Source organism: Rosa chinensis, chromosome 5, assembly GCF_002994745.2.
Source record: "Rosa chinensis cultivar Old Blush chromosome 5, RchiOBHm-V2, whole genome shotgun sequence".
Lineage (NCBI taxonomy): Eukaryota > Viridiplantae > Streptophyta > Magnoliopsida > Rosales > Rosaceae > Rosa > Rosa chinensis.
This window is the reverse complement of record NC_037092.1, coordinates 1,146,514-1,170,469: the sequence shown is the minus strand read 5'-3', so window position 1 is coordinate 1,170,469 and position 23,956 is coordinate 1,146,514. Positions and strand designations below refer to the sequence as shown.

Sequence of the window (23,956 nt, the reverse complement as noted above, 5' to 3'; positions counted from 1 at the left end):
CCAACCCACCCACTAAAAAAGACCCAGTCTCTAGATCACTCGAAACAAATGACACGTCCTCAGCAGACTCGGCCTTCGAGCCTTGGTCACGGACCACAGAAACAGGCCCAGACTGGGCAGACTGTAAAGGCCCCCCCGACAGCCCATTCTCCTTTTCCGCCGCAGATCCAGCAAACCCCACCACTGTAGTTGCGTTCGAAAATGGCGGGATAGGTATCAAATTATCGTGCGAATCCATGCATTGAATACCTCCATCACTTACGCTTAGCCTATTCGATTCCAGTTGAACAACTGAGGGATCCGTAGCAATTAGCGCCCCGGATTTTACTGGCTCATCAATGTTGTCATTATTACGAGCCGAGACACCTTCCAAATCTGGTGCATCACTAACCTCCGCCGTCAGCCTCCGTCGCTTTCCCGTTCTGACGTCCTCCTCCACCTCTCCCACCCCAGGACCACTATCAACCAACATCGCACTGTCCTCAGTTCCCAGCCTCCCATCCTCCAATTCCCATTCAGATCTATCCCTAACCATGCCAGACACCGGGAAATCTGGGGCCATCATCGACCAACCCCCCCTACCCTTGTCCAGAAAGCCGTAGCGCCGACCGTTCCGTCTCAGATTCTCCATCGCCGTCTCCCTCGATTGTAACTCCTTCTCTAGCAACCACTTGTCCTTCTTTTCCGCACAAAGCATGAAATCAAACTGTTGTTCGAGAATAACACCAGTGGTATGCAGGACACAATGGTTCGAATCATGGTGCAGCAGACCACAAAAATAGCAGAAAGATGGCAGCTTCAAATAATCTAACTCAAAACAAGACCCCCTGCTGTGACCGGGTAGCCGTATATGTGCCACTCGCCTCAAAGGTTTATCAATATCTATGAGGACTCTAATCTTCAAACTCGTGCCCAGATAAATCCCATGAACGGGCTCTTCCATCCTGACAAAGCGCCCAACAGCGTTGCCAATAAACCATAAGCTATATTTAGCTGTTGATAGTCTTGTTAAAGGTGGTGGTGGAGGATCTTGTTGTGAGCCTTCACGTTACTCTTCCTCCCCCATTGTCACTGTCCTTGTTGTTAGGCTGCATAAGTCATCACTTGGTAGAAATTCTGCTGTAATTCCCGAATATTTGGTTCTTGTTTAATAAAAAATTAAATTAAATTACATAAAAAAAACTTTTTTCAAATTTTATTGTATAGAATCAACCTTCTTGCCGAACATTGTACATGTGCACTGAAACTCCAAAAGTATAAGTTCACCCTCTTAATACCTTGCACATATAAAGATCAACCAGAATAAAATATAAAGGAGCAGCTGACTAGAATTTCTGGATCACAACCGAATTGGCAAGACCTGCCAGTTCTATTGTTTGAGTCGGATCATTGAGGATTTTGGGAGGGAACCCCATCACCTGCAACTGATAATTACTCGGACTCTCGGGCCTAGATGTGTTGACAAAGGTGCGTATGTCACTGATGGTGTGATGGTAGTTAAATTGTGCAATCATGCGGGTGCCATCAGCTAACCTAAGCTGAACTGATGTGGATGGCAAACTTTCATCCACAACTAGGCCCAGGGATGGAGTTGGACCAGTACTTGGAGGAGTTGATGAAGCGTTTGGCTCAGATGCCACTGGTGCAGAGCTGCTACCTAGAGTTCTTCCAACACCCTGAAATGCAACTTGACGCTTCACCGCTTCCTGCAAAGTGAGAAATATTAAAGCCTGTTGTAACTTGTAAGTAACAAATTCAACAATCCCCCTTGAGAACAGGCTAAATGTAATGCATTTGAACAGCATTGAGATGCATTTGCAGATTTCATTACGAACTTTCAATTACAATACTTCTGAATGGCGAGGTACATGTAATGCACAAAGTACATCTTTTAGAGAGAAGACTCACCGGGTATTTCTCGTTCCGCCTTATAAGATTGACATGAACTGCAGTACTTCTATCTTCTGGTTCCAACTCCCTTGGACATTCAGACTTTCGGATGCTCTGTGTTGAGACAGGAAAAACTTAGCAGTAAAAAACTAAAAACTACAAAATCATTGCGGAGAATACCAAGAACACAGAACCGATACTGGTGATAAAAGAGACATATATATACATATCTAAAAGCAAATATTTCAGAAGATCACAAGCATAGTCATAAAACTAACAGCTACAAGTTGAGAAAGCAATGTTTGATATACAATTAATAATTTAGATATTAATCATGAAAACCATGCCTAGTTCTAAGGGAATCAAATTGCCTCTGCCCCCCAAATATTTGGACAACTTAAGGGAGGCGTAATTTTAAAACTGAAGTCTAGCTTTTGAAATCAAACACTAAAAATATAGGTAACTATTATTAACAGTCCCACACTCCATTGTGCGGATGGACTTTAGACTTTAGAGTGTTAACAACAATTCTCAAAATACAACGGGACATCTTATTTTAGCTATGGATAGAGGGTCCCATATAATTGGTGCTCCTCGAACCCCCAAATTGCCGAGGCAAGTCCTGATCACTAACAGTCATTCTACAACCATCTAGTTTTTTTCTTTCTTCTTTTCTGTTTTTTGTTTTTGTTTTCTAAAACTTCCATAGCCATTACCTCTAAGAACGGTGCATTTTCAGGATCGTCCAACCGCCTCAACGGGCCATCATTTACACTGAAACCATCGGACCAGAAAATGATGTTATGAACAACAGTCTCGGGCTGCTGTGGAGCAGACTGTATAGTCTCCCCCGATAGTAATCTACCGGTTCCAGCAAAGCTCCTCGAGCTTGAGGATGCAGAAGAAGGATCAATCGGTCCCTCCACCGCTCCCAATTCCCTAGCTTGATCAAAGATCGAATCCACATCATTGCCTTTCGTAGGATCCTGTACGAGCATTCCACTGCAAAACATTGTTGATTGTACTTACAAACATTAACTCTCTTCCACAATTCCACTCTAAACTATCACATGTTTAGAAGAAAGAGTAGAACTTCCATCGAAAAAGAACCGAACTTTCATTAATCAAGTAGACTAGAAAAACTGTATGAAATTATGAAGCTAATCTTTAATTACAATTCAGTCCTTTTCGAGTCTAAAAAAACACAAACATGAAGAAAACCCCAAATTTCTGATAACATATTCAGATTTCTAAATCCAACATGAAGAATTTGCTAGCCATATGCATATAAACGAAAAAAGAAACAGAATTCAGAGAAAATTAGGGATGGGAGAATCGAAGGAGGGACCTTTTCTCGCCGCCGGTGTAATACTCCTGGGGAGCATCGGAGTCGCTGTCGGAGTCGGCGGACCTCCGGTTCAGATCGGAAAGTGTACGGATGCCTCCGGCTCGGGGTTTCGAGGGTTTCTTGTCCTTTGAGGCCATTGCTATCTGCGAAACCAGAGAAATTGAGCGATCTCGATTCTTGACTTTACTGATTAGCTTTGAGCGCGTCATTTCCTATATAACTATTTATTGCACACGCTCGTCAGAAGCGCGTGTGTAACATGGCTCCAAATAGCGGGAGATAATAAGCTGCGCGCGGTAATTTCTGTGTGTCAAAACTCAAAACATGCCAAATAATGTTTTTATTTATTGAAACTATCGAGCGTCATACTTCTATTATTGATAAACATGATTTTTAGGAGGTTCATAAAACATGGTTTTTATGAGGTTCTTCTGAGTGATAGATTTCAAAATTTTTAATCCGATTGTTTAAATTTTGAAAAATTATATAAAAAAAAATTTAAGTCTAGATTTTTAAAGTCCAGAATTACTTGAAAATCATGATTTACAAATAAGAAGAATTTGGTTAGAAAATAATAATATGAATTTTTTAATAAAAAAACGTGTATTATAATATACAGTTTTTCCCTTGAAGAAAATCATGATTTTAGACAAAAATAAATAAATTTGGAGAAAATTCAACAATCGACTACCGTAGAGTTGAGAATGCACGAGTATGGTTGTCATTAGCCTCGTTTGCTTGCATAAGCGTGGTTAGTCTCGCTAGTCGCTTGCACGGATGTCATTAGCATCACTAATTTGAATGGATATAGTTAACCTCGCTGCTTTATAATTTATATGGATACGAGCATCTTTAGCCTTGCTGGATTCCATATGCTGTAACTGCAAGTATCACTACTAAAGAATTCTCATCGCATATTCTTGTTAATTTGCGTGGGCATTACTAACCTCACTTGCATTCAACTAAAATAAACGAATCATACCGTCTCTCATAATTAAAAAAGGAAAAAACCTTCTAAAAAAGAAAAAAGCAATATAGTGGTAAATTATGACGAAAGCAGCTTTGCAAAGTTGTATTCATTTCACGTAATATGTCAACGTAATGCAGCATCACTTTTCGCAGCTGAGGAAGAAAGTCTCCCGACTCCGATAATGGCACACCGGGCCGGTCGACCCGGACCCAACCGGAGAGCGCGCAACCACCGCAACCGTCCACTCGCCCCCGATGCCGAGGATTCCCACGCGCTGCCGAGTTCCGACTCGGACAGCTCCTCCGAATCGGACGGCGAGTCGGCCCGCCTCTCCGGCCTCGCCGCGAGCTTCCGAATCGTCTCGGAGTCGCTGCTGAGGATGGAGCAGACGGAGCTGGAGATGACCAAGGCGAGGGAGGCTATGCGGCTCGAGGCGGAGAAGCGGCGGCTCGAGTCGGAGGCCGAGTTGACTCAGATGCTGCTGCAGACTCAGCTCCAGATCGCGTCGTTGGTTTCGCGGCGGAGGAGGGACCATCCCAGCCGTAAACGGAAGCGAGCTGAGGAAGAAGGAGAAGAAGGAGGAGAAAACGACTCGTCGTCTTCGCCTAACAGTGAAGGAGCTTTGGCCTTGAGCTTGCTTCAGTGTAATTTGTTATTATGAGTCAAAACCGGTGGCAAAACGGGAATTGCAATTCTGTACTCAAATTGAAAGTCTTTCATACCTGTACTGTAAAACATGCCATTGCTATTTATGAAGAAGAGAATGTACTCATTGATAGTAAAGAACTTATGCACACAATTGTCGTTGTCAACTTCTCTACTAAAAGTTGGAGCTTCTCTACTGTGATAAACCCTAATGAAATGGGCATGATATATACAGAAGTGTGTAGTACAATAGCTCATCTAGTGACTTCAATCAAGTACAACCCTGGCCTTCTTTATGTCAGACGCGGAATTTTGGGTTTGTCGGGGTGGGGAGCTGAGGAATCCCTTGCGTCGATTCATGGCACTCCCTATGTAGTCCTGCAGAGGTGGAAGACGGGTTTGGTCTCCGTCTTTGGGTACTTTTCCTCGGATCAGCTGTCAAAACCAGGAAGAGAAGTCTGTGAAGGCTAAAGACTACTGGAGACAGTGGGAGGGAGGTTCTAAAACAAAGATATTCTTTACCTTTGATGCCCACGACCTCTCTGCTTGTTGACACACATCTCTGATATCCCTTCCAGACATCCTGAAAATGGTCGGAGACGATTAGACAACAGTCAAAAGACAATATCTGTTGTAGGATTAAAAGGCACATTGAATATGAGGGCAACGGTAAACCAAGCTCCCAAGTTATTGTGAGTGATAAAAACTTGTTTTATAAACTAGTCCCCATGCAGCTTCTAGCATAATAACAGAGAGACAAGGTTATGAGCTATTGGCAGTTGGTTTCAAGAAACTCTCATTCCCAAAAGGAACAGGGAGAAGGAACATGTGTATGCAAATACTAACCAAAGGGGAAAAAGATTCAAGACAATTTTAATTATATGTTGAACTTACTCTTCTGTTACTGTTGCCAATTCATCTAATTCAGTTTCGGTTAGATGCTTTGCATACTGAGCTGCTATTTCCTTACGATTTTGATGATCAGGTAGGCCAAATGGGATAATTGAATCGAACCGACTGCACATAAGTGATAAAAGGAGAGTAAACAATCCTGGAAAGTTATACATTACTTTCATCTTCTAAATGAGAAAACTAAAACCAATATACCTGATCAGGGCCGGGTCGAGGTCTTGCTTCCTATTTGTTGCAGCAATTACAACCACTTTCTTATCCTGTTCAAATCTATCAATCTGCACAGGAAATGGTTCATTCAATAAGGGCATGACAATAGCTTCCTAACAGTGTCCAAGTTGATTATGGAAAGAATAAGTCTCGACTCTCTTTATTGAGGTTTTGAACCTAGTTGGAAGCTGGAGCACCGTTTGGATCATACAACCGCTTTTGCTAGGGCATGAGCCATGGTGACTCCAAACTTTTCTCAAAACATTTGATTAATGCTTGAATGAAATCAAATTTAGAACACTAGTTAAAAGGTGCATCATCTGTGTATTGTAAAACAATGACAATCCAATTATACCTTTTACAATCCAATTATACCTGTCGCAGCAAAACTGACAAAACTCTCCATGTGGCTTCATGCAAATCACTATCTCGCGAAATAGCAAAAGAATCAACCTGGAATTGCATCAAATAGGAAGCCATGTTATTTAAGAACCTTCTACAAAATATGAAAATCAAATAGAACATAAAAATACAGATGTCAACCATGCAAAGACAAAATATTATTGGTCGCAGAGGTATCACCATAACACTTAATGCATATTTCAAAGGTTGCCACAAAGCATTATTACTTCAATTACCTCATCTAGAAAAATGATAGCACCATCTGGGAGTTCATTAGCAAGTGAAAACACCTTCCCTAATAATCATTCACTCTCACCATAGTACTTGGACAAGATAACCTCAAGGGGAACATATAACATTGGGACGGCCTGCAAAAATACGCCACATTAACTTTTCTTTTCTTTTCCTTTTGTTCTGGCAGTAAATTTTTTTTCAGGGAACTTGGAGTTCAACTGCATGCAAAACCTTTGCAAAGATGACTCTGTTCACTTAAAAAGATAGATCATCAAATCAATCAAGCCATGTGATATATTCTATAGAGTGTGAAAGAAATCAGAACTTTCCATGTTTTTTGAAACTGGGATTTCATCTACATGCAAAACCTTTGCAAAGATGACTCTGTTCACTTAAAAAGATAGATCATCAAATCAATCAAGCCATGTGATATATTCTATAGAGAGTGAGAGAAATCAGAACTTTCCATGTTTTTTGAAACTGGGATTTCATCTACATGCAAAACCTTTACCAGAAACATTAATCTGCTCACTTAAAAAATAGATCAATCAAACCAAGCAAGCCCTTGACCATTTACTAGTCAAATCAGATGTATACAAGAAGCAAAGATGCTTATGCTACTGGAATGGAATGTTTATTTCATGAACTTACTAGTGTTTAGGCATTGACACTAAAAAGGGGGCATTGAAATGCGTAGCAGCTCACCGCTTGATTAGCAATGACACGAGCAGAAGAAGTTTTCCCTGTACCTGAAATTTAACAAATGTTCTAAGTAAGTTTGACAGATGTCAAAACTAATGCAATTGTATATTTCTCACATGTTTCAAAAGCAAGCACAAAAGTGGGACAAAGCTCACACGTTCACATCTCAAATATATTGAATCAACAAAGTTAAATTGGGTGCACCTGGTGGGCCTTCGAAGAGTACAGCTCGAGGTTTGTTTGACTCAAATTTGCGACGAGTTCCATGGGCAATTTCATCATATGTTTCAGGACTAAGCAAAGTCAGTAGTATCGTGTCTTCTATCTGTCTACACAAAATGAGCAGTGGCAGTTCAATATAGGTAATTAGGTAGTCTTAAGCACTCATGCACTCAGATAGTACACCCAAACAAAAGCAATCAAGAGTTCAAGACAGAAAGTAAGTGAGAAATGAACTCATTTTAATATATTCAATATCACCACACATAAATCAGTGATATAAAAAAATAACACAATCAAAACATGAATGTTATTGCAAGATAACAAAAGGCAATTGAGATTCATGTACGAGAAACAATTTCATCTCTCATACTCAATATCAGATATGCACCCTCATTGGTGATTGTTGAATTGACTGCTTTTCAAGGACACAACCTTGGAAAGCAGATATGTTCATTAGTTGCCTAACACCGGAAAGTCATTGTTTACCACCAGAAAATGGCATATCTATTACTGTTTGCCTCAGATCATAACACATCACATCCCACTCAAAAATAACTATTCATCAAGAATCAAGATTGCTCATCTAAATTCAAGAATCAAGATTGCACATCTAAATATAATTTTAAAACATTATAGATTTTTCTAAATATCTTCACTTACCGCTTTTGCAGATCATATCCAGCAAGATTATCCCATTAAATATCTTTGCTTGTAGAACTCATATTGGGTTCATCAACTCCATAAACTCTCACTCCCATGGACTCAAGACTGGTTATGAATTTCTCTATAGATGAAGTCTGCGCGCTATCTTCCCTCACTCTTCGCTCTGCAGTAGATTTTTTCTTGTGGATTAAGCTCTTTTTTGCCCCAGCTACTTGTAAAGCAGATACCAGAGCATCATGCTCTTCAGGACTCAAGCTGCCCTGCTTCATAAATTCAATTTCCTGCGATAATTTATGTTGACTGATATGAAAACCCCATAGCTACAGCTTCTTTACTTTTGGAATATTGAAGCAGCAGAAAGTAAAACCAAAGGTTTCAAAGAGAACACTTTCATAAAGTGCAAAAAGCTAAAGACTCACAGCTTTTTCTGTTGAGGTAATGACTGAACAGAAAACGAGGATGTGCAGATCTCGATCATGTTCATTCACATCTTTTAATTCCCCTTGATCAACTTCAGTTTCCTTCTGTTTCTCTGGGTGTCATAAGCATTAGTTGCCAAGCAACTCCACTGACATAGTTCACACAATATAGATAACACTACTTAGCACATCTTGCTTAATGCAACAATAAAGCCAAAATATATAGATAAAACTGAGTATACATTTAGGACACTAAAAAAAATAATGGTCTAACAGTACCTGTCCCAGGCGCGTAATGATATATCTGAACCACCACCATGCGCTTCAACTTTCAAGCCAAGATTAGAAGCAATATTTGCAATCACTTGTGAAGCTTCACATGCAGGAGGAATTTGGAACTTGATGGCTAACTATACCCCATTAAAAGCTCATTAGTGTTCATATTGAAAAGAGAGCTACACACAGATTCTTATAACAGAACAAAGCGCATACAAACAAAACTAATGTAGCTCAGAACTCAGAAGACCCTTTTAAAACTCAGTATACACTATAAGAGATGATTAGGCACTCCTCACAGTTTAAGACATTAAATTTAGAAACCAAGTAAGGGTAATGATGTACAGCTAAGACTTTTATCTTCTTCTGTTAATGATGTCTCTTTTGAAGTTTAAGGAACAATCAAAAATCACATTGTAATATCCTCAACTTGCCAAAATTGCACCCTCTTCTCAGCAGCATGAATTTTCTTTTACAAAGTAGTTTACTTTCGCCAGTTACTAAGTAGTCCTCGGGAGAGGACATTGCTAACTAATGCATGTGTGCATGTCCCAATCTAAGAAAACTTGAACGTGACTTATAAACCAACAGACATGTAAGGCCGTAGCATTTCACTAACCTTTTGCCCCTTGACAGAAACACTAAAGTTGGGATCAGAACCATGCTGGATCCCTTTACTCTTGAGCAAGTCTTCAATTTCCTGTCTTTGCTTCTTGGCAATTTCCTCCACATTATTCCCCGAGGCATCAGCCGGCAAACCCTGCACGGAAGCAGCCTGCAGAACACCAAAAATAACAGCAAAACAACTTCAACAATGCACCACGTAACCTATCACGCATTGCTCAATTCACAAAACCCTCCAACAAAATAATGCAAATGTACCTCCTCAGCATATGCATAAGCCACCTCCAGACCTCCAAGTCCAATCAAACCAGCCAAAACAGCCGGATACATACGATACCGCCCGGCTTGGCACAGCTTTCACCACCTCAATTTCATATGCACTGGAACGATATGGTTGCTCAAAACACCCTGCATTTTCATCAATCAAAGCCATAAATATGGTTAATGCTTCATAACACTCACAAAACTGATCACAAACACATCAACAAGCACAAACAGCTACCACATTACACAAAAAGCATTAGCATCAAACTTCAATACATGAATCATTATTGCTCGTATAGTTCAAATCAATCACAAAATCTTGAAATTGAGTAAGCTTACGGTGGCAGAGAAGGCGGGGAGTTGGGAGGTCACGTGAGCAAGCACGTGGAGGAGGGTTTGGGGTTTGGGGGACCGACCGCCGGGTCCGAGCTGTTCGGAGTATAATTCGTCGGAAAATGGTCATAGTTTCTCTCTCTAAGTTTAGTTAGTGGAGGTGAGAGTGGCGAACGGGTCCAGGCTTATATAGGGCGCAGCACCGCCGTTCGAAGGCGGTGGTGGTTCAGAGGACTTGAAATAGTATATAGAATTTGGGCCGGAAAGGCCTTATGTTGGGGATATATAGTCCATCTATGAGTTGGGTCAAGTGCCCGCAGCCCACAGTTATGGTTTTTAATTTCGTAATCTTTGAATCCATAACTGAAAGCTGAGCTATGAATTAGAGACCAAGGAAGGGAGAGACGGAGAAAACGTGAAAAATGAGAGGACTACCTGTTAATGAGTTGGTTACAAATTACAGTTTTACATACTTAATTACTTATATATCAGCTTTTCTACTACTAAAATTACCAAAATACCCTAACATACTCTTAACAATAACTAGTTAAACACCGTGGTCAGTCCAATCGGGTTTGTGAATTTTAACTTTTAAGATTACTGAATAATGGAAAAATACTGTGACTAGCCGTCGGACCATCTCTGTTAGATGGTTAATGCAAACGATGACCTTAAGTTATCTAAAACTTCACATTAGTTAATCAAATTAACATAAGCACTTTTACATATGAGGAGTCATACAACAGATTTATTAATAGGCTGGAGCAACATAATGTGACAGTATCCAGACTCATTTTCTATCCCTTGAGCGCATCCACTTCTTCCATTCTTCATGCTTCTCCCTATACTTTGGACATCCCGAACTCCAATGAACACCACAAGTATTACAAACAAAACATGACCTCCGAGAAGGAGGATCTTCAAAATCTGGAGGGCAGCCATGCATCCTTGTAACCACAAACGTACATGCCCTCAAGTTCTGGCTTAGTAGTGGTCAATTTATAAACAATCCAATCATAGTTTAATTAATTTGACGTAATAGAAAAGCCTACTTGAAAGTTGAAACACTCAGGACAAAACATTAATATGCAGTATTGAACCATTATTGATTGAATTTCATTTGTATTCCCAAAACTAAGACACTGAAAAAATCCTCCAAAAATTCTAACCTAGCTTGTACTTTTCTCTTGAAGACTATTTCCAGATAAGTTGAATGCCGATATTGTACTACGGAAACCAATTAAATTCAACTACAGAAACCAAATTCTACTGCACATAACAATATTAAACATGTCTAATATAACAAGAGGATTTTCATACACGAACTATAGAATAAATACAAACAGCAATGTTATCCCCTCAAGACACAGATCAAAAGCATATCCTCATCTTCCATTTGCTGCTCCGAAAAAGGAATGCTATCAATGCAGCCATCATCCACCAACTGAATTTTATCCTGATATATATGTTTCTTTAAAACTATGTTCTAAACTTGTAATCAAATAAAATCATAAAACTGTACTACGTACACTAACGAATTTATGAAGGAAGATTGATGACCAAGGTGAATTGGATACTCTACAATAAAGACCATTCATTAGGATGGGCATGTAATCACTAATCAATAGGAGCTCCATCATTGTCACGAATCAAATCCTTAAATTTCTATGGTCATTTAAATTTATGGAATATCTAACACATTAGGATGTATTAAAAGCCGATCACATCGGGGATCATGTTATTTCATTCTCCAACGTGTCAAACTTCATTCAAATTTATGTCTATTTTCCACGTTCTTTTTTTTTTTTTTTGGCTAAATGATCGAGGATATGAGAGGAATAAAGTATCCATATCACTCCATTTTATTAAGGATTTTTGTTCATTTACCCCATTTTTAGAGATTTTTTTCCCACCAACCTTATCTTATTCCCTCTTACTCAATACACTTTAAGGAAGTCTTCCCTAATACCCCATTAAGATTTTTTTTTTTTATACCATTTCACCCCTCACCCCTTTGTTACTTAGGGAGAGAGAGAGAGAAAAAAATGGAAGGGAGAGAAACCATAGGAGGCTTTGCCAGAGCTCGTCACCGATCGCCGGATTCCGGCTAACTTTCACCAATCCTGTCATCGGCAGCCGGATTCCGGTCACCCGCGGCAGCTCACCAGATTTTTCTGAAAATCTCACCGGAAACGTTTATTACCTTCAATAAACATCTATTGTCCGTTAATAGAAGGGCAATAGACCTCTATTGCCCCCTAATAGATGTATATTGCCCCCAGTAAACGTCTATCAGCCATGTATTGGCCCCCAATAGAACTTTTGATAGCAGAAATGGAAACTAATATTCCTAAAATTAGACAAATAAAACTTTAATTAAAGAAAAAAAACTAAGAGATTATATCAATTTTAAAACGTCTATTGCCTTCCAATAGACATCTATTGGCCCTCAATAGACATTCAAAACTTTTTTTTCTTTCCTTCTGTCCCATTACTTAATAAATAAATAAAATTAAAAAAAAAGATATGGGCACCCATGTCTTCTCCCTCTTGCTCCCTTCGCCGATTGCAGACCCGGGAATCCGAGATCTGTTGGAGAAGCAGAGCAGTGGCACGAAATTCTGAAGAAACCGCTCGTCAAGCACGCCGCTCTCGCCTACCTCCAGCCAATGTAGTCACTGCCGGAGCTCGGTGGCAAGGGCCTACTCGTCTTTCTCCTCCTCAACTACTTCCTCTTCCACACTTTCCCCAATCCTCTGCCGGCTTGGCTGTACGAATTCTTGGGATTGGGATTCAGCTTTGATTGGAGAGGTGAAGGAGTGGTGGAGCTAGGGCCAGGAGATGTCGGATAAAGGTGCGCGACATTGACCGGAAGCTTCCGCTGTTAGAGTGACGCCTTGAAACGATAAGATGCTGGAGAACCTCTTAGAACAGAATGACGATGTGAGGGGGGAGAAGCAATTTGAAGATGACATCGTGGTGGACAAAGAGGATCTCGGCGACGACGGAATGAACCAAGGAGATGACAGCGATGACCCACGCACAATTGATCTGGTTTTGTAATGATATCATTATGGTTTCGCCGAGCTCCGGCGTTGATATCTCGGCTAGAGAGAGAGAGAGGAGAGAAAGAGTAATCTGGTGAGAGAGTGGTAGATCGGAGGGATGAAAGAGAGAGGAGCATGGCATCGATGCATTTCTTTTATTAGGTTGAGGGCAAAATTGTCAATTCAGTTTAAATTGCGTAATGAGGAATAAAAATCTGTTGCTGGGGTAAGTGGGATAACTTTAGCTCATTTTGGGGCTTTTGGTCAAGAACTCTTTTATTAATCAAAGAAGAAGAATAAAAGGAGGGGATCAAAACCAATACCTCCTATAAAAAAGAGATTAACTAAAATGAAAAAAATTTATTTTTCACGTTATTTCTTTACATGAAAATTGTAATATTGTATATAGTTAATTAGTTTTAAGAAACAAAAATACTAGTAAAAGAATCTTAGGAGCTACTCATTTTCAAAAACCGACAATGATGGAGTTTAGCCTGAGTGAGTACGATAAGTTTTCAAAAATGAATAAAAGGAGGATGAGGCAACGACCATGACGTCGGCGAACAAACATGGAAGAATCCGCATGGCTACAGTGGAACCCTTTATAAAAAACGAAGCAGTGAAATGAAATTGGTGTTAGGCAAGTCAAGAGAGATCGAACGCTCGAGTAGCTGAGTTATTAAGCCTGAAAATAGAGTATTAAGATATAATATATAAAAAAAAGAAAATGTGAAAACAACCACAGTAACCAGGCAGTGAATCAGTAGTTGGTAAATGGTTATTGAAAACGTATAAAGAGCTAAAGGAGGTAACAAAATGTTGAGAAAGTGTATAAATATAACTCCAACATTGGAAAAATATAACTTTACTTATGGGTTTATAAGGGCTTGGACCACTACATCTATTGCCAATTGGTTTTGGATGTGAACTCCAGATTACTTTATCATGGTATCAAAGCCAGGTTTCCCACGTGTTTAGTTTCAGCGATGGCCACACGTGCTCACCGTCACCCAACATAACTTGTCCACGTGTATGGCTTGAGAAATCTTCACACATGTGGGGGCGTGTTGAGAATGTGTATAAATATAATTCCCATATTGGAAAATATAACTTTGCTTATGGTTTGTAAGGGTTTGGGCTCCATCCATTGCCAATTGGTTTTGAATATAAACCTTAGATTACTTTATCACAAAAATGGCGGCATGTTTTGAAATTCAAAAGAAAGTCTCATAATCTTGAGTCAAACAGTCAGAGTTTCTTGAAGTTTAGGACTACCACAGTATATCCTCGTGGTCTAGGTCCACAGGTCCTCTTACCATAATATCAGCCGTTCAAATATGACAAACATCCAACGGTGCAGATTATGATCAGGAACGATTAACCCTGGCTAGGATTAGTACTATAAATAAGAAGCTGTTAGTGCAAAATATTGTAGAATTGGCATTTCCTAGCTCAACAATCAAGAGTCATTATAACTAGGAATTGTTCATCTCTTGGGACTTCATAAATATGGAGATTTCAAAGCTTTAAGTCCTACTCTCCTCAACACATCATCATCAGGTATAAATTGCATTCATATTGCTTGCCGTTTTAGGACTGAAGGTTCTTATTTCTCTTAGCTTAAGATGAGACTTGCGTTTCAATCCTGTGTGTCTAAGCTGAGCTGGCTTGCTTTTTTTTAATTTGTCTGATCTTAAACAAATGAGTTATCTTTATTACACATACACAATCAGCCCTAGCTCCAGTCTTTTCATATAAATAGGTTCTCACACTCAGCTAGCCACATGCTTGCATTTTAGAGAGCACTGTTCTTCAGTTTCCCTTATCCTCAGATCTCTCTGGAAATGCACTGAGCCAAAAATCTTCTTTGAGAATGTCTTGGTAAGCTGTTCCATGTCTAGCTTCCAAAGGATTGTCAAACCCATAAAATCATACCTTTAAAACACCATCTGTGTATGTCTTCATGTGTGTTATATACATGCCTTTGTGCCTTGAGATGATTGACAACTATGTGGAGAGTTGTGTCATCTGAAGATTGATGAAGGAGGTTCATATATCCATAATTCAGAATCAGCAACAAAGCAAAGACAAAGCTGCCTTCTAGATTGGGTCTAGGAAGATTGTGTGTCTGTAAGTTCTTTATGTACTGATTTCTTTAGTGGATTTATTTCCAGCATAGTGCCCGCAGTTGTTTCACTTTGCTAAGGGTTTTACTGCGCTAACAAATTTGGTGTTTGTGTGTGTTGTTTTAGTTTCTGTTGATGGTTTGGTAATTCAAGAAAGTCATAACATTATTAGAGATATTGAGATCGATCTATAGTTTCAATTAGGATTCAAGTTACACTGCAATCCTATTTTAGGATGTGAACCAGCCTACACTCCTAAGACTGATTCCTAAAGTTATTGACACATTGACTCATTTCCATCGGTACTTACAAAAGCACCCTTCTGCCCTCTTAATCTCAGTTCCAAAATCAAGCCAAAGATCAAAGCCAACGTTAACTTTCAACCCAAAGCCCTTTCATTTGTTTTGAATTTTGACTATGGGGTTGTCCAACATGGGAGAGACCACTCATAAATGTTCAAAGTAAGCCTCCTCAGTTTCTCATTCCCTCTTTGTGCTTTTGTCAATCTATGGTTTCTTTTCATCTCAACTAACTACTATTTCCTAAATTCTAATATTGCGTTTATTCCAATTTGCAAGAGGATTTTAATGAAATTGGTATATAAATAAAGGTAAATAAATGAGCATAGCAGAGATCTAAGTAATTTTGATTATTTTCCTTTTTATTTGTTCTATAATGTGTTGTTTTCTTCACGTCTATAGGCGGCTTACCCTGCATATGGGGCCTCACTCTCTTTTCTGGCTCCTTTCTAGCTCCATCTTCGGTGTTGGCCTCATGGCAGCCATATGTGGTCTCACCCTCTGCATGCATCAGAGATTACTTTACTAATTCGTAATTGCAGAAATTATGCCTATGTAATAGGACGTCTATAAGCGATATTTAGTGGTGGTGTTGCTTGATTTGTTGCTGAGGTCTTAAAATCTACAAAAGAACATGTCAAATGATCCTAACAACCAATATAACTTTATACATACATCACCACAAAAGAAGTCATGTGTGTCCTGGCCAATATGGTGCCATATGAGGATGTCCATAAGAACAAGTTCATCCGTTGGAGGAAAAGGTCAAGGTCACTGGGTCGACCGGTCAAGAAACTGTTCACTGCTACTGGACATGTGTTTCCACTAGTTTAGTTTCTTGACCGGTCAAGTACTGTTCATTGAATTTTTTTGAAATTTGCTTATTGTAAAATTGAAATATATTTGATGTAAATAGATTGTAATAATGGACATTTATAGATAAATTGATATAGAACGGATGACAGCAAGGATCAAAACCGCGTTTATTTGGCATTTAGTTTGCTACAAATTTGGGTGTGAGATGTAAAATAAACGGTAGTTATTTATAGAGAATTTTTTAGATTTTTTTACCATTTTTTTTTGTTGCCGTCTCTTACCGTTACACATATAATCATACAAATTAATCAACCACCGTCAGATCTGGAGATACTATTCAATCCAACGAACCAGATTATTTGACAGTTGGGTTCGAAAATCCAAACCAACCAACGGGATTGTTCCACGTGCACCAGCTGCTGTCCCCTTATTGTCGCTTCGCGACAAAAAAAACTGCTGCAAAACGCTGCTGCGCGTTTTGCCGCGCTACACGACAAGAAGTGGCCTCCACGTTCGGTTCAACGCGTCTCTGTCTCCACGCTTACTACTGACGTCACCCACGATGGGCTCTGGGCCAAGGTGGCAACCGGTTAGGCTGGGTCAAGGTTTTGGTCTTGGCCTGGGTCAAGGAAATTAGAATTTTTGATGTTAGGCCAGTTACCCCTTGACCGGTGGTAGCTCCATTTTATCAATTCAAGGTCACCACCTCACCAATGACCAATCATAGGTGGAGACCGGCCACAGCAACACGCTGAAACATGCTCTAAGCTATATTTAGCTGTGGATGGTCCTGTTCAAGGAAGAGGTGGTGGAGGGTCTTGTTGTGAGCCTTCACGTTACTCTTCCTCCCCCATTGTCACTCTCCTTGTTGTTAGGCTGCATACTCATCACGTGGTAGAAATTCTGCTGTAATTCCCAAATATTTGGTTCTTGTTTAATAAAAATGTAAATTAAATTAAATAAAAAAAAACTTTGTTCAAATTTTATTGAACAGAATCAACCTTCTTGACGAACATTGTACATGTACACTGAAACTCCAAGAGTAAAAGTTCACGCTCTTAAATACCTTGCACATAAAAAGTTCAACCAGAATAAAATATAAAGGAGCAGCTGACTAGAATTTCTGGATCACAACCGAACGGGCAAGATCTGCCTCTTCTATTGTTTGAGTCGGATCATTGAGGATTTTGGGAGGGCGCCCCATCACCAGCAACTGATAATTACTCGGACTCCCGGGCCTAGATGTGTCGACAAAGGTGCGTATGTCACTGATTGTGTGACGGTAGTTAAATTCTGCAGTCATGCAAGTGCCATCAGCTAACTTAAGCTGAATTGATGTCCATGGCAAACTTTTATCCACAACTAGGCCCTGCTGCAAAGTGAGAAATATTAATGCCTGTGGAAGAACAGGCTAAATTGAATGCATTTGAACAGCATTGAGATGCATTTGCAGATTTCATTAGGAACTTTCAATACAATACTTCTGAATGGTGAGGTAAATGTAATGCACAAAGTACATCTTTTAGAGAGAATACTCACCGGGCATTTCCCGTCCCGCCTTATAAGATTGATATGAACTTCAGTACTTCTATCTTCTGGCTGTAACTCCCTTGGACAGTCAGATTTTCGGATAAACTGTGTTGACACATGAAAAACTTAGCAGTAAAAAACTAAAAACTACAAAGTCACTGCAGAGAATACCAATAACACAGAACCAGTACTGGTGATAAAAGAGATATATATACATATCTAAAAGCAAATAATCCAGAAGATCACAAGCAGAGTCATAAAATTAACTAAACCATAACAGCAGAGGCTAAGAGTCGAGAAAGCAATGTTTGATGTACAAAAAATAATTTAGATGATATTAATCATCAAAATCATGGCTAGTTCTAAGGGAATCAAATTGCCTGCCCCCCAAATATTTGGACATCCCAAAATACTTGCTTTAAAGGAGGCGTAATTTAAAAACTGAAGTCTAGCTTTTGAAATCAAACATTAAAAATATAGGTGACTATTATTAACAGTTCCACACTCCTTTGTGCGGATGGACTTTAGGGGAGAGGATCAGAGGCGGAACGAGGATTTGTAACTTGGGGGGTCGTCCGGAATAAGAAGGGGAAAAAAAACCAACACTAAACAAAGTTAAGCACTTGACGTATAATACGTAATCTCGTTAAGAAAATATACCATATATATATATATATACATAATGTAGATATATACAAAAAATTAATGTTCTCTTAACACTTAGAGTTCATGCGACGTCCATTCTTTATACATTTTTGATTTATTTCCTATTTAAATTTGATCTCACTAATCAAACCACTTTAGACTTTAGAGTATTAACAACAATTCTCAAAATACAACCAGGCATCTTATTTTAGCTATGGATAGAGTCCCATATAATTGGCGCACCTCGAACCCCCAAATTGCCGAGGTAAGTCCTGATCACTAAGAGTCATTCTACAATCATCTAGTTTTTTTTCTTCTTCTTCTTTTCTGTTTTATTTCTATGAGTCAAAGTTCCATAGCCATTACCTCTAAGAACGGTGCATTTTCAGGATCGTCCAACTGCCTCAACGGGCCATCATTTACACTGAAACCATCGGACCAGAAAATGATGTTATGAACAACAGTCTTGGGCTGCTGCGGAGCAGAAGGAGGATCAAACCGTCCCTCTAACGTTCCCAATTCCCTAGCTTGATCAAAGATCGAATCCACATCGAATCCACTGCAAACATTGTACTTACCAACATTAACTCTCTTCAAACATTCCACTCTAAACTATCACATGAACATGTTTAGAAGAAAGAGTAACACTTTCATCGAAAAAGAACCGAACTTTCATTAATCAATCAAGTAGACAAGAAAAACTGTATGAAATTATGAAGCTAATCTTTGATTACAATTCAGTACTTTTCGAGTCTGAAACAAAAACGTGAAGAAGACCCCAAATTTCTGATAAAAATTTCAGATTTCTAAATCTTAACATGAAGAATTTGCTAGTCACATACATAAAAACGAAAAAAGAACAAGAATTCAGAGAAAATTAGGGATGGGAGAATCAAAGGAGGGACCTTTGCGAGGCCATTGCTATCTGTGAAACCAGAAAGAGTGAGCGATCTCGATTCTTGACTTGACTGATATAGCTGATCTGAACCGGAACGTCTTTCCTTCTATCACCTACCAGTCATCACTCTGACTCACAGCTAATCAGTAGAGTGCGTCATTTAGTATATACCAATGATGAGAGTCACAAAGTGACGCTTTTGGCCTCATTTGAGATGTTTTTTTTTTGCGGTTCTGCCACTGAGCTATGCTTGATGCTTCCTTCCATCAGTCTCTTCTTTCTTCTTCTTCTACGGCCATCGGATTCTTCTCTCTTCCTGCCCCTATCGCCATCGCTCACTCAGTACGACATCGAAGAAGTTCAGCAACCACACAGCAGGAGATAGTTTGAATTGAGTTCCATCAAGAATAAGCTAATGGGTTCCATCATTCTTTTTGTGCAGAAAGATATTCAAGGGAGGATTGACAAAGAACAAGCGGTTCTTTGCTTTGTTCAGCTCCCCGGCATTGGTAAGTACTCATTGAATTGAGTCACGATCCTCTTTAATATTTTCATTTCAATCCTTTCATTTTAAACAAAAGTCTTTCAATTGTGCAGGTTACAATTCTGAGTTCAGTTGCGTCTGAATTTGGTTTGAATGTTGGAGCTTTTGGGATTAATTTGGGTTTGTTTCTGTTGACAACTACAGATGCAGAGAGGGAAACTGTATGTTGGATATTATGCGGCTATGAAGGGGTTCTCTGCTTTGCTTATCGGCATTGGTAAGCACTGATTGGTTATTTAGCAATGTGGTATGAAAGTGAATTTTTTCTGTATAATTCCATTCTTCTTGCTTTCTTATCAATTTTTGTGGGTGAGTGAGTGTAATAGATTTGGTTACTTAATTGGATGAATAGACATTTCTATAAGTTCAAAACTGTGGCTCTGGTTAGAATATGTAATATATATATATATATATATATATATATTGAGTGATGAACTTTTATTAGTTGATTGATTGATATTAGTTGCTGACATTGACTGATCTATGGAGAATGTTAACATATATTAATGTGTTAGTTTTTTTCTGAATTTCAAGGAGTACTATTTTGTCTCTGTATGTTGCTGCTTCTGTTTTGGCGTTTTCTATTGGTTTTCTCCCAGGTTGTGAGATTCATGGTCAGGTTTTTGTGTAATTGTTTGTTTTATCTGCAGAAAAGGTTTCAAACAAGACATATTCAGATTTTAAACAGAATATACAAAAGATATTGGACAATAAGAAGATAAAGAATCATAATAGGAACAATAGTACAATTGAGAGTGGTGCCTCAACTTGTGTTGGGGTTGGGTATTCACTCATGATTCAAATAGTTGAGAATCTACGAGTACATTATTTGGCTGCCCGTGCTGCTTTTACATATTATTTAGTTTCAAATACTGTATTATTATTTGTTGAGTTCATATAATGATGTCCTTCAAGATTTAAATTCACAGGTTGCCTTATTGTGTATATAGCTGTAATAAGTAATCAATTTTTCTGTTTTTTGTTCTACAGATATCAGGAACAGTGAGCTGTCAAAATCTCCAAGTATTTCAAATTTAGGTGCAAATGTTTGAATCATGTTATTAGGATTGCAAGTATTAATCTCTATGTAAATAGATCTTAGTTTTATGTGGAGTTGATTATTGTTCATATATGAATGCTGTCAGATTGCAGGAGCAGTTAATTATTAAGTTATTGTCAATTTGTTTGTTGTCAGTCTGTTAGCTTGAAGTAATGTTATCAGTTTACAAATTAATTTACAAATTATTATTGCGAAAAATAATTATCTAAACTTTTAAGTAAATTACAGTGATGGCATCGAAAACTGTAGCAAGAGAAACAAAGAGAATGCTAGGACAGTGTGATGGCATTCAGAATTCTGCTTCAACGAGAATTGATAGCTCAAGAAGATCAAAGATGTGGAAAACAGGTAGACATATCTGATATATTTGGAGATGTTAATTTGTATAAATAATTTTAGCAAAAATTGTTGTCTATTTACAGGTTAAACATTATTTAAATTTTGATTATAGCGTGTCAGCAACAAACGGCTGAATCATCAAATAGTTTCTGTGGAAATGACAAACAAAATTCTTCTGTACTTCACCTCAACGAGCTGCCATTGTGTATCCCCTTTATATTCCATTAATAACAGAAAAATGATATGATCATGTTCAGTTTGTATGGTGTACTGATGAAATTTTGGTCTGTCATTGTTTGGTGACAGACTAATAGATTGAAAAATTGAAAATGGATCAATCTAAGCTCTACTTGAGGAAAAATGGGTTGAGATTGACTGGCAATAAGGACAACCGCATTTAATGGATTAATGAGCATCTAGAGTAACCTAAATTTTTTATTTTTTTATTTATTTTTTTGTCAAGGTTGTTTATATAGTTCAGGATTTTCAATGGTGCAGTTGAGAGGTGAGAAAAAAGAGGAGAAAGTTGATACAGGCAAGAAAAGAACTCCCCGGGCAAAGGAGGTTGTTGACAAGGAACTACTGCAGGTATATTTTCAGATACATTCTTGCAACTTTTGGTTTCTTTATAATTCTGGAATATCATCATCAATATATCTGCTATAAGAAAGAATTTACTCAATGAAAAGGTTGTTTGAGTTTTTGTAATTGTGGATTTTGTACTTCAATTAGTAGAACCAATAGTGTATACTTTTTATTACTTATCTTTTTGTAAATATGGATTAGCAATAGCTTTCACTTTTCATTTACAATCACAGAATCTTATAGAGTTTTGATAGAAGTTCCTAAACTTCCATGTGGAACAGTAAGATACAAGAGTAAACTTAGCCTATGTATCACAATAGTGCTAGAGCCAGTAAGATATAAGGGTCAACCCCAATCTCTACAATTCACAATTGTGGTTGTCCTAGGCCCATGCATTTTTTATCACCCTGTGGAAAATAGAATTTTCAACCAACTCTTTAGCTGATGGTCTGCAGATTGGATTTGGATCCAACATGGCCTGATAGATTCAAACAATATGATGTAGTCAGCTTTGGAACTGACCAAACAATGACAGACAAAAATTTTATTGAACCTATTTCATTTTGCAGATTTTAAGAAATTAAAGTTGAATCAGCTTTGGAACTGATTTTGGGCAATTCTGTTAGGTTTACAGCTGACAATTGATCTTTGCTACAAGACCTGCAACTGCCTCTTCAATCCAAGTATGATCTCCGAAATTGATGTTCCAATTGTTTACATGTTGTTCCAAATGTTAATATTGTGTAATTCAACTACCAATTGTCTTAATTTATGAGCTTCCCATTTGCAACTAAAAGTGATAGATATGCTCATCTCTTTCTAGTGCGTGTATATATATGCTCATCTCTTTCTAGAATGTTTCTTTCCTACAAAAGCTTATTCACAACTTCTTTTCTACTACTGTTGAAGTAGCCAAATTCTTTGATTCAAAATTTGCTTCAATTTTCAAGGATCGCTTTTGTTAGTTAAATTGTGTATACTCATGCAGAGATTCAGAAATTTGAGGACATTTTGAAAGAATTTATATCAGCAGGTGATAATTCAATAAAGTCTGTTGATTCTATATTATCGTATCAATTACTTAACCTCAATGCAATTTTTTTGCAGACTGACTTCAACTGAATCATATCATTCACGAGGCATTAGGCAAGCTATGTTGCTGCGTTTCCTTACCCCCCACATTTCTTGGTAAGTATTAACACGTGCTCTATATCATTTTTGGAAAGAAGAAGAATGTACTGCTTCATCTCATACCCTCGCTTTATAATTCTGTAGTAGTATTAAATCAATTCAAAGTAGTTTTGGTGTTTAATTTCAGCTTCCAGAAATTGAAGAAGACAATGCTCTAGCTCTTGCTATAATTCCATGTTAGATTGAGAAACATTTGTCAAATATGTATTGCGGAATTTAATGATCAATCATCTTACCTTGCAAGGACTGTGGTAGAACTTCAAAATGGCAATGATGCACCGAACCTCAGGAGAGATCAAAGATTTTGGTCAATTTTTGGAGGAATCTTTAGCATTGTTTCAGAAGAAGTGGCTGCTAAAATTTTGATCCAAAACTGTTTCATTCAGTTATCTACAATTCTGCTCTTGAGTGAGTTTTTTCTTTCTAAATTTTGTGTATTAGTATATTAACATGTGAATGAAAATAATTTGGCTTTAAATAAGTTTCAATTTGAATGGAGATCAAACTAATGATGTCCACTAATGCTAAGGTATTCTTTAGCTCAATCAAGGCTTCTAATTTATTGATAACACTAAATCTCGCGGCAAAGCGCGGGCTAAATTTCTAGTTTCTTATATAAGTATTTATTCCACATGCTCGTCAGAAGCGCGTGTATAACATGGCTCCAAATAGCGGGAGATAGTAAGCTGCGCGTGGTAATTTTTGTGTGTCAAAACATGCCAAATAATGTTTTTATTCAAATTATTGAGTGTCATATTGATA

The 23,956-nt window shown here is 38.3% G+C and overlaps 3 protein-coding genes, 1 long non-coding RNA gene and 1 pseudogene across 11 annotated transcripts; 2 read left to right on the top strand and 3 right to left on the bottom strand.

The window, feature by feature from the left end:
- Positions 1 to 1,173: 1,173 nt before the first annotated feature.
- LOC112202117 (plant UBX domain-containing protein 4) lies at positions 1,174 to 3,436 on the bottom strand. The gene is made up of 4 exons (XM_024343038.2): positions 3,239 to 3,436; positions 2,607 to 2,892; positions 1,909 to 2,004; positions 1,174 to 1,706 (listed from the first exon to the last, which is right to left on the bottom strand). Exons 1-4 carry the CDS (start codon positions 3,373 to 3,375, stop codon positions 1,326 to 1,328), a joined length of 900 nt encoding a protein of 299 aa, XP_024198806.1. The 5' UTR covers positions 3,376 to 3,436; the 3' UTR covers positions 1,174 to 1,325.
- A 953-nt stretch (positions 3,437 to 4,389) lies between these two features.
- Positions 4,390 to 4,869, top strand: LOC112168362 (uncharacterized protein At4g22160). Its single transcript, XM_024305483.1, has one exon. The coding sequence runs from the start codon at positions 4,390 to 4,392 to the stop codon at positions 4,867 to 4,869; it is 480 nt and encodes a 159-aa protein (XP_024161251.1).
- A 64-nt stretch (positions 4,870 to 4,933) lies between these two features.
- On the bottom strand, positions 4,934 to 10,545 carry LOC112202116 (annotated as a pseudogene).
- Positions 10,546 to 17,357: 6,812 nt separating this feature from the next.
- Positions 17,358 to 19,619, bottom strand: LOC112202118 (plant UBX domain-containing protein 3). 2 transcript variants are annotated; one of them, XM_040506667.1, is made up of 4 exons: positions 19,483 to 19,619; positions 18,944 to 19,136; positions 17,942 to 18,037; positions 17,358 to 17,774 (listed from the first exon to the last, which is right to left on the bottom strand). In XM_040506667.1, exons 1-4 carry the CDS (start codon positions 19,494 to 19,496, stop codon positions 17,517 to 17,519), a joined length of 561 nt encoding a protein of 186 aa, XP_040362601.1. In that variant the 5' UTR covers positions 19,497 to 19,619; the 3' UTR covers positions 17,358 to 17,516. The 2 variants fall into 2 exon arrangements, with proteins under 2 accessions (XP_040362601.1, XP_024198807.1); XM_024343039.2 differs by having other exon boundaries at positions 17,358 to 17,771.
- LOC112202119 lies at positions 19,605 to 23,703 on the top strand. Of its 7 annotated transcripts, XR_005800023.1 has the most exons (9): positions 19,605 to 19,984; positions 20,073 to 20,236; positions 21,010 to 21,057; positions 21,308 to 21,427; positions 21,917 to 22,006; positions 22,573 to 22,686; positions 22,992 to 23,036; positions 23,111 to 23,191; positions 23,439 to 23,703. It is a non-coding gene; the product is annotated as an uncharacterized LOC112202119 (long non-coding RNA). The 7 variants fall into 7 exon arrangements; XR_005800022.1 differs by lacking the exon at positions 22,992 to 23,036 and having other exon boundaries at positions 19,659 to 19,984; positions 22,630 to 22,686; XR_005800021.1 differs by lacking the exon at positions 22,992 to 23,036 and having other exon boundaries at positions 19,660 to 19,984; positions 23,450 to 23,703.
- The last annotated feature ends 253 nt before the right edge of the window (positions 23,704 to 23,956 follow it).

Coding starts and splice junctions, on each gene's coding strand:
- LOC112202117 (XM_024343038.2), bottom strand. CDS start 3,375: ATGGCCTCAAAGGACAAGAAACCCTCGAAACCCCGAGCCGGAGGCATC. Junction 2,005..2,606: donor AAAATGCACCGTTCTTAGAG/GTAATGGCTATG, acceptor GTCTCAACACAG/AGCATCCGAAAGTCTGAATG. Junction 1,707..1,908: donor GGCGGAACGAGAAATACCCG/GTGAGTCTTCTC, acceptor CTCACTTTGCAG/GAAGCGGTGAAGCGTCAAGT.
- LOC112168362 (XM_024305483.1), top strand. CDS start 4,390: ATGGCACACCGGGCCGGTCGACCCGGACCCAACCGGAGAGCGCGCAAC.
- LOC112202118 (XM_040506667.1), bottom strand. Junction 18,038..18,943: donor AAAATGCACCGTTCTTAGAG/GTAATGGCTATG, acceptor GTGTCAACACAG/TTTATCCGAAAATCTGACTG. Junction 17,775..17,941: donor GGCGGGACGGGAAATGCCCG/GTGAGTATTCTC, acceptor CTCACTTTGCAG/CAGGGCCTAGTTGTGGATAA.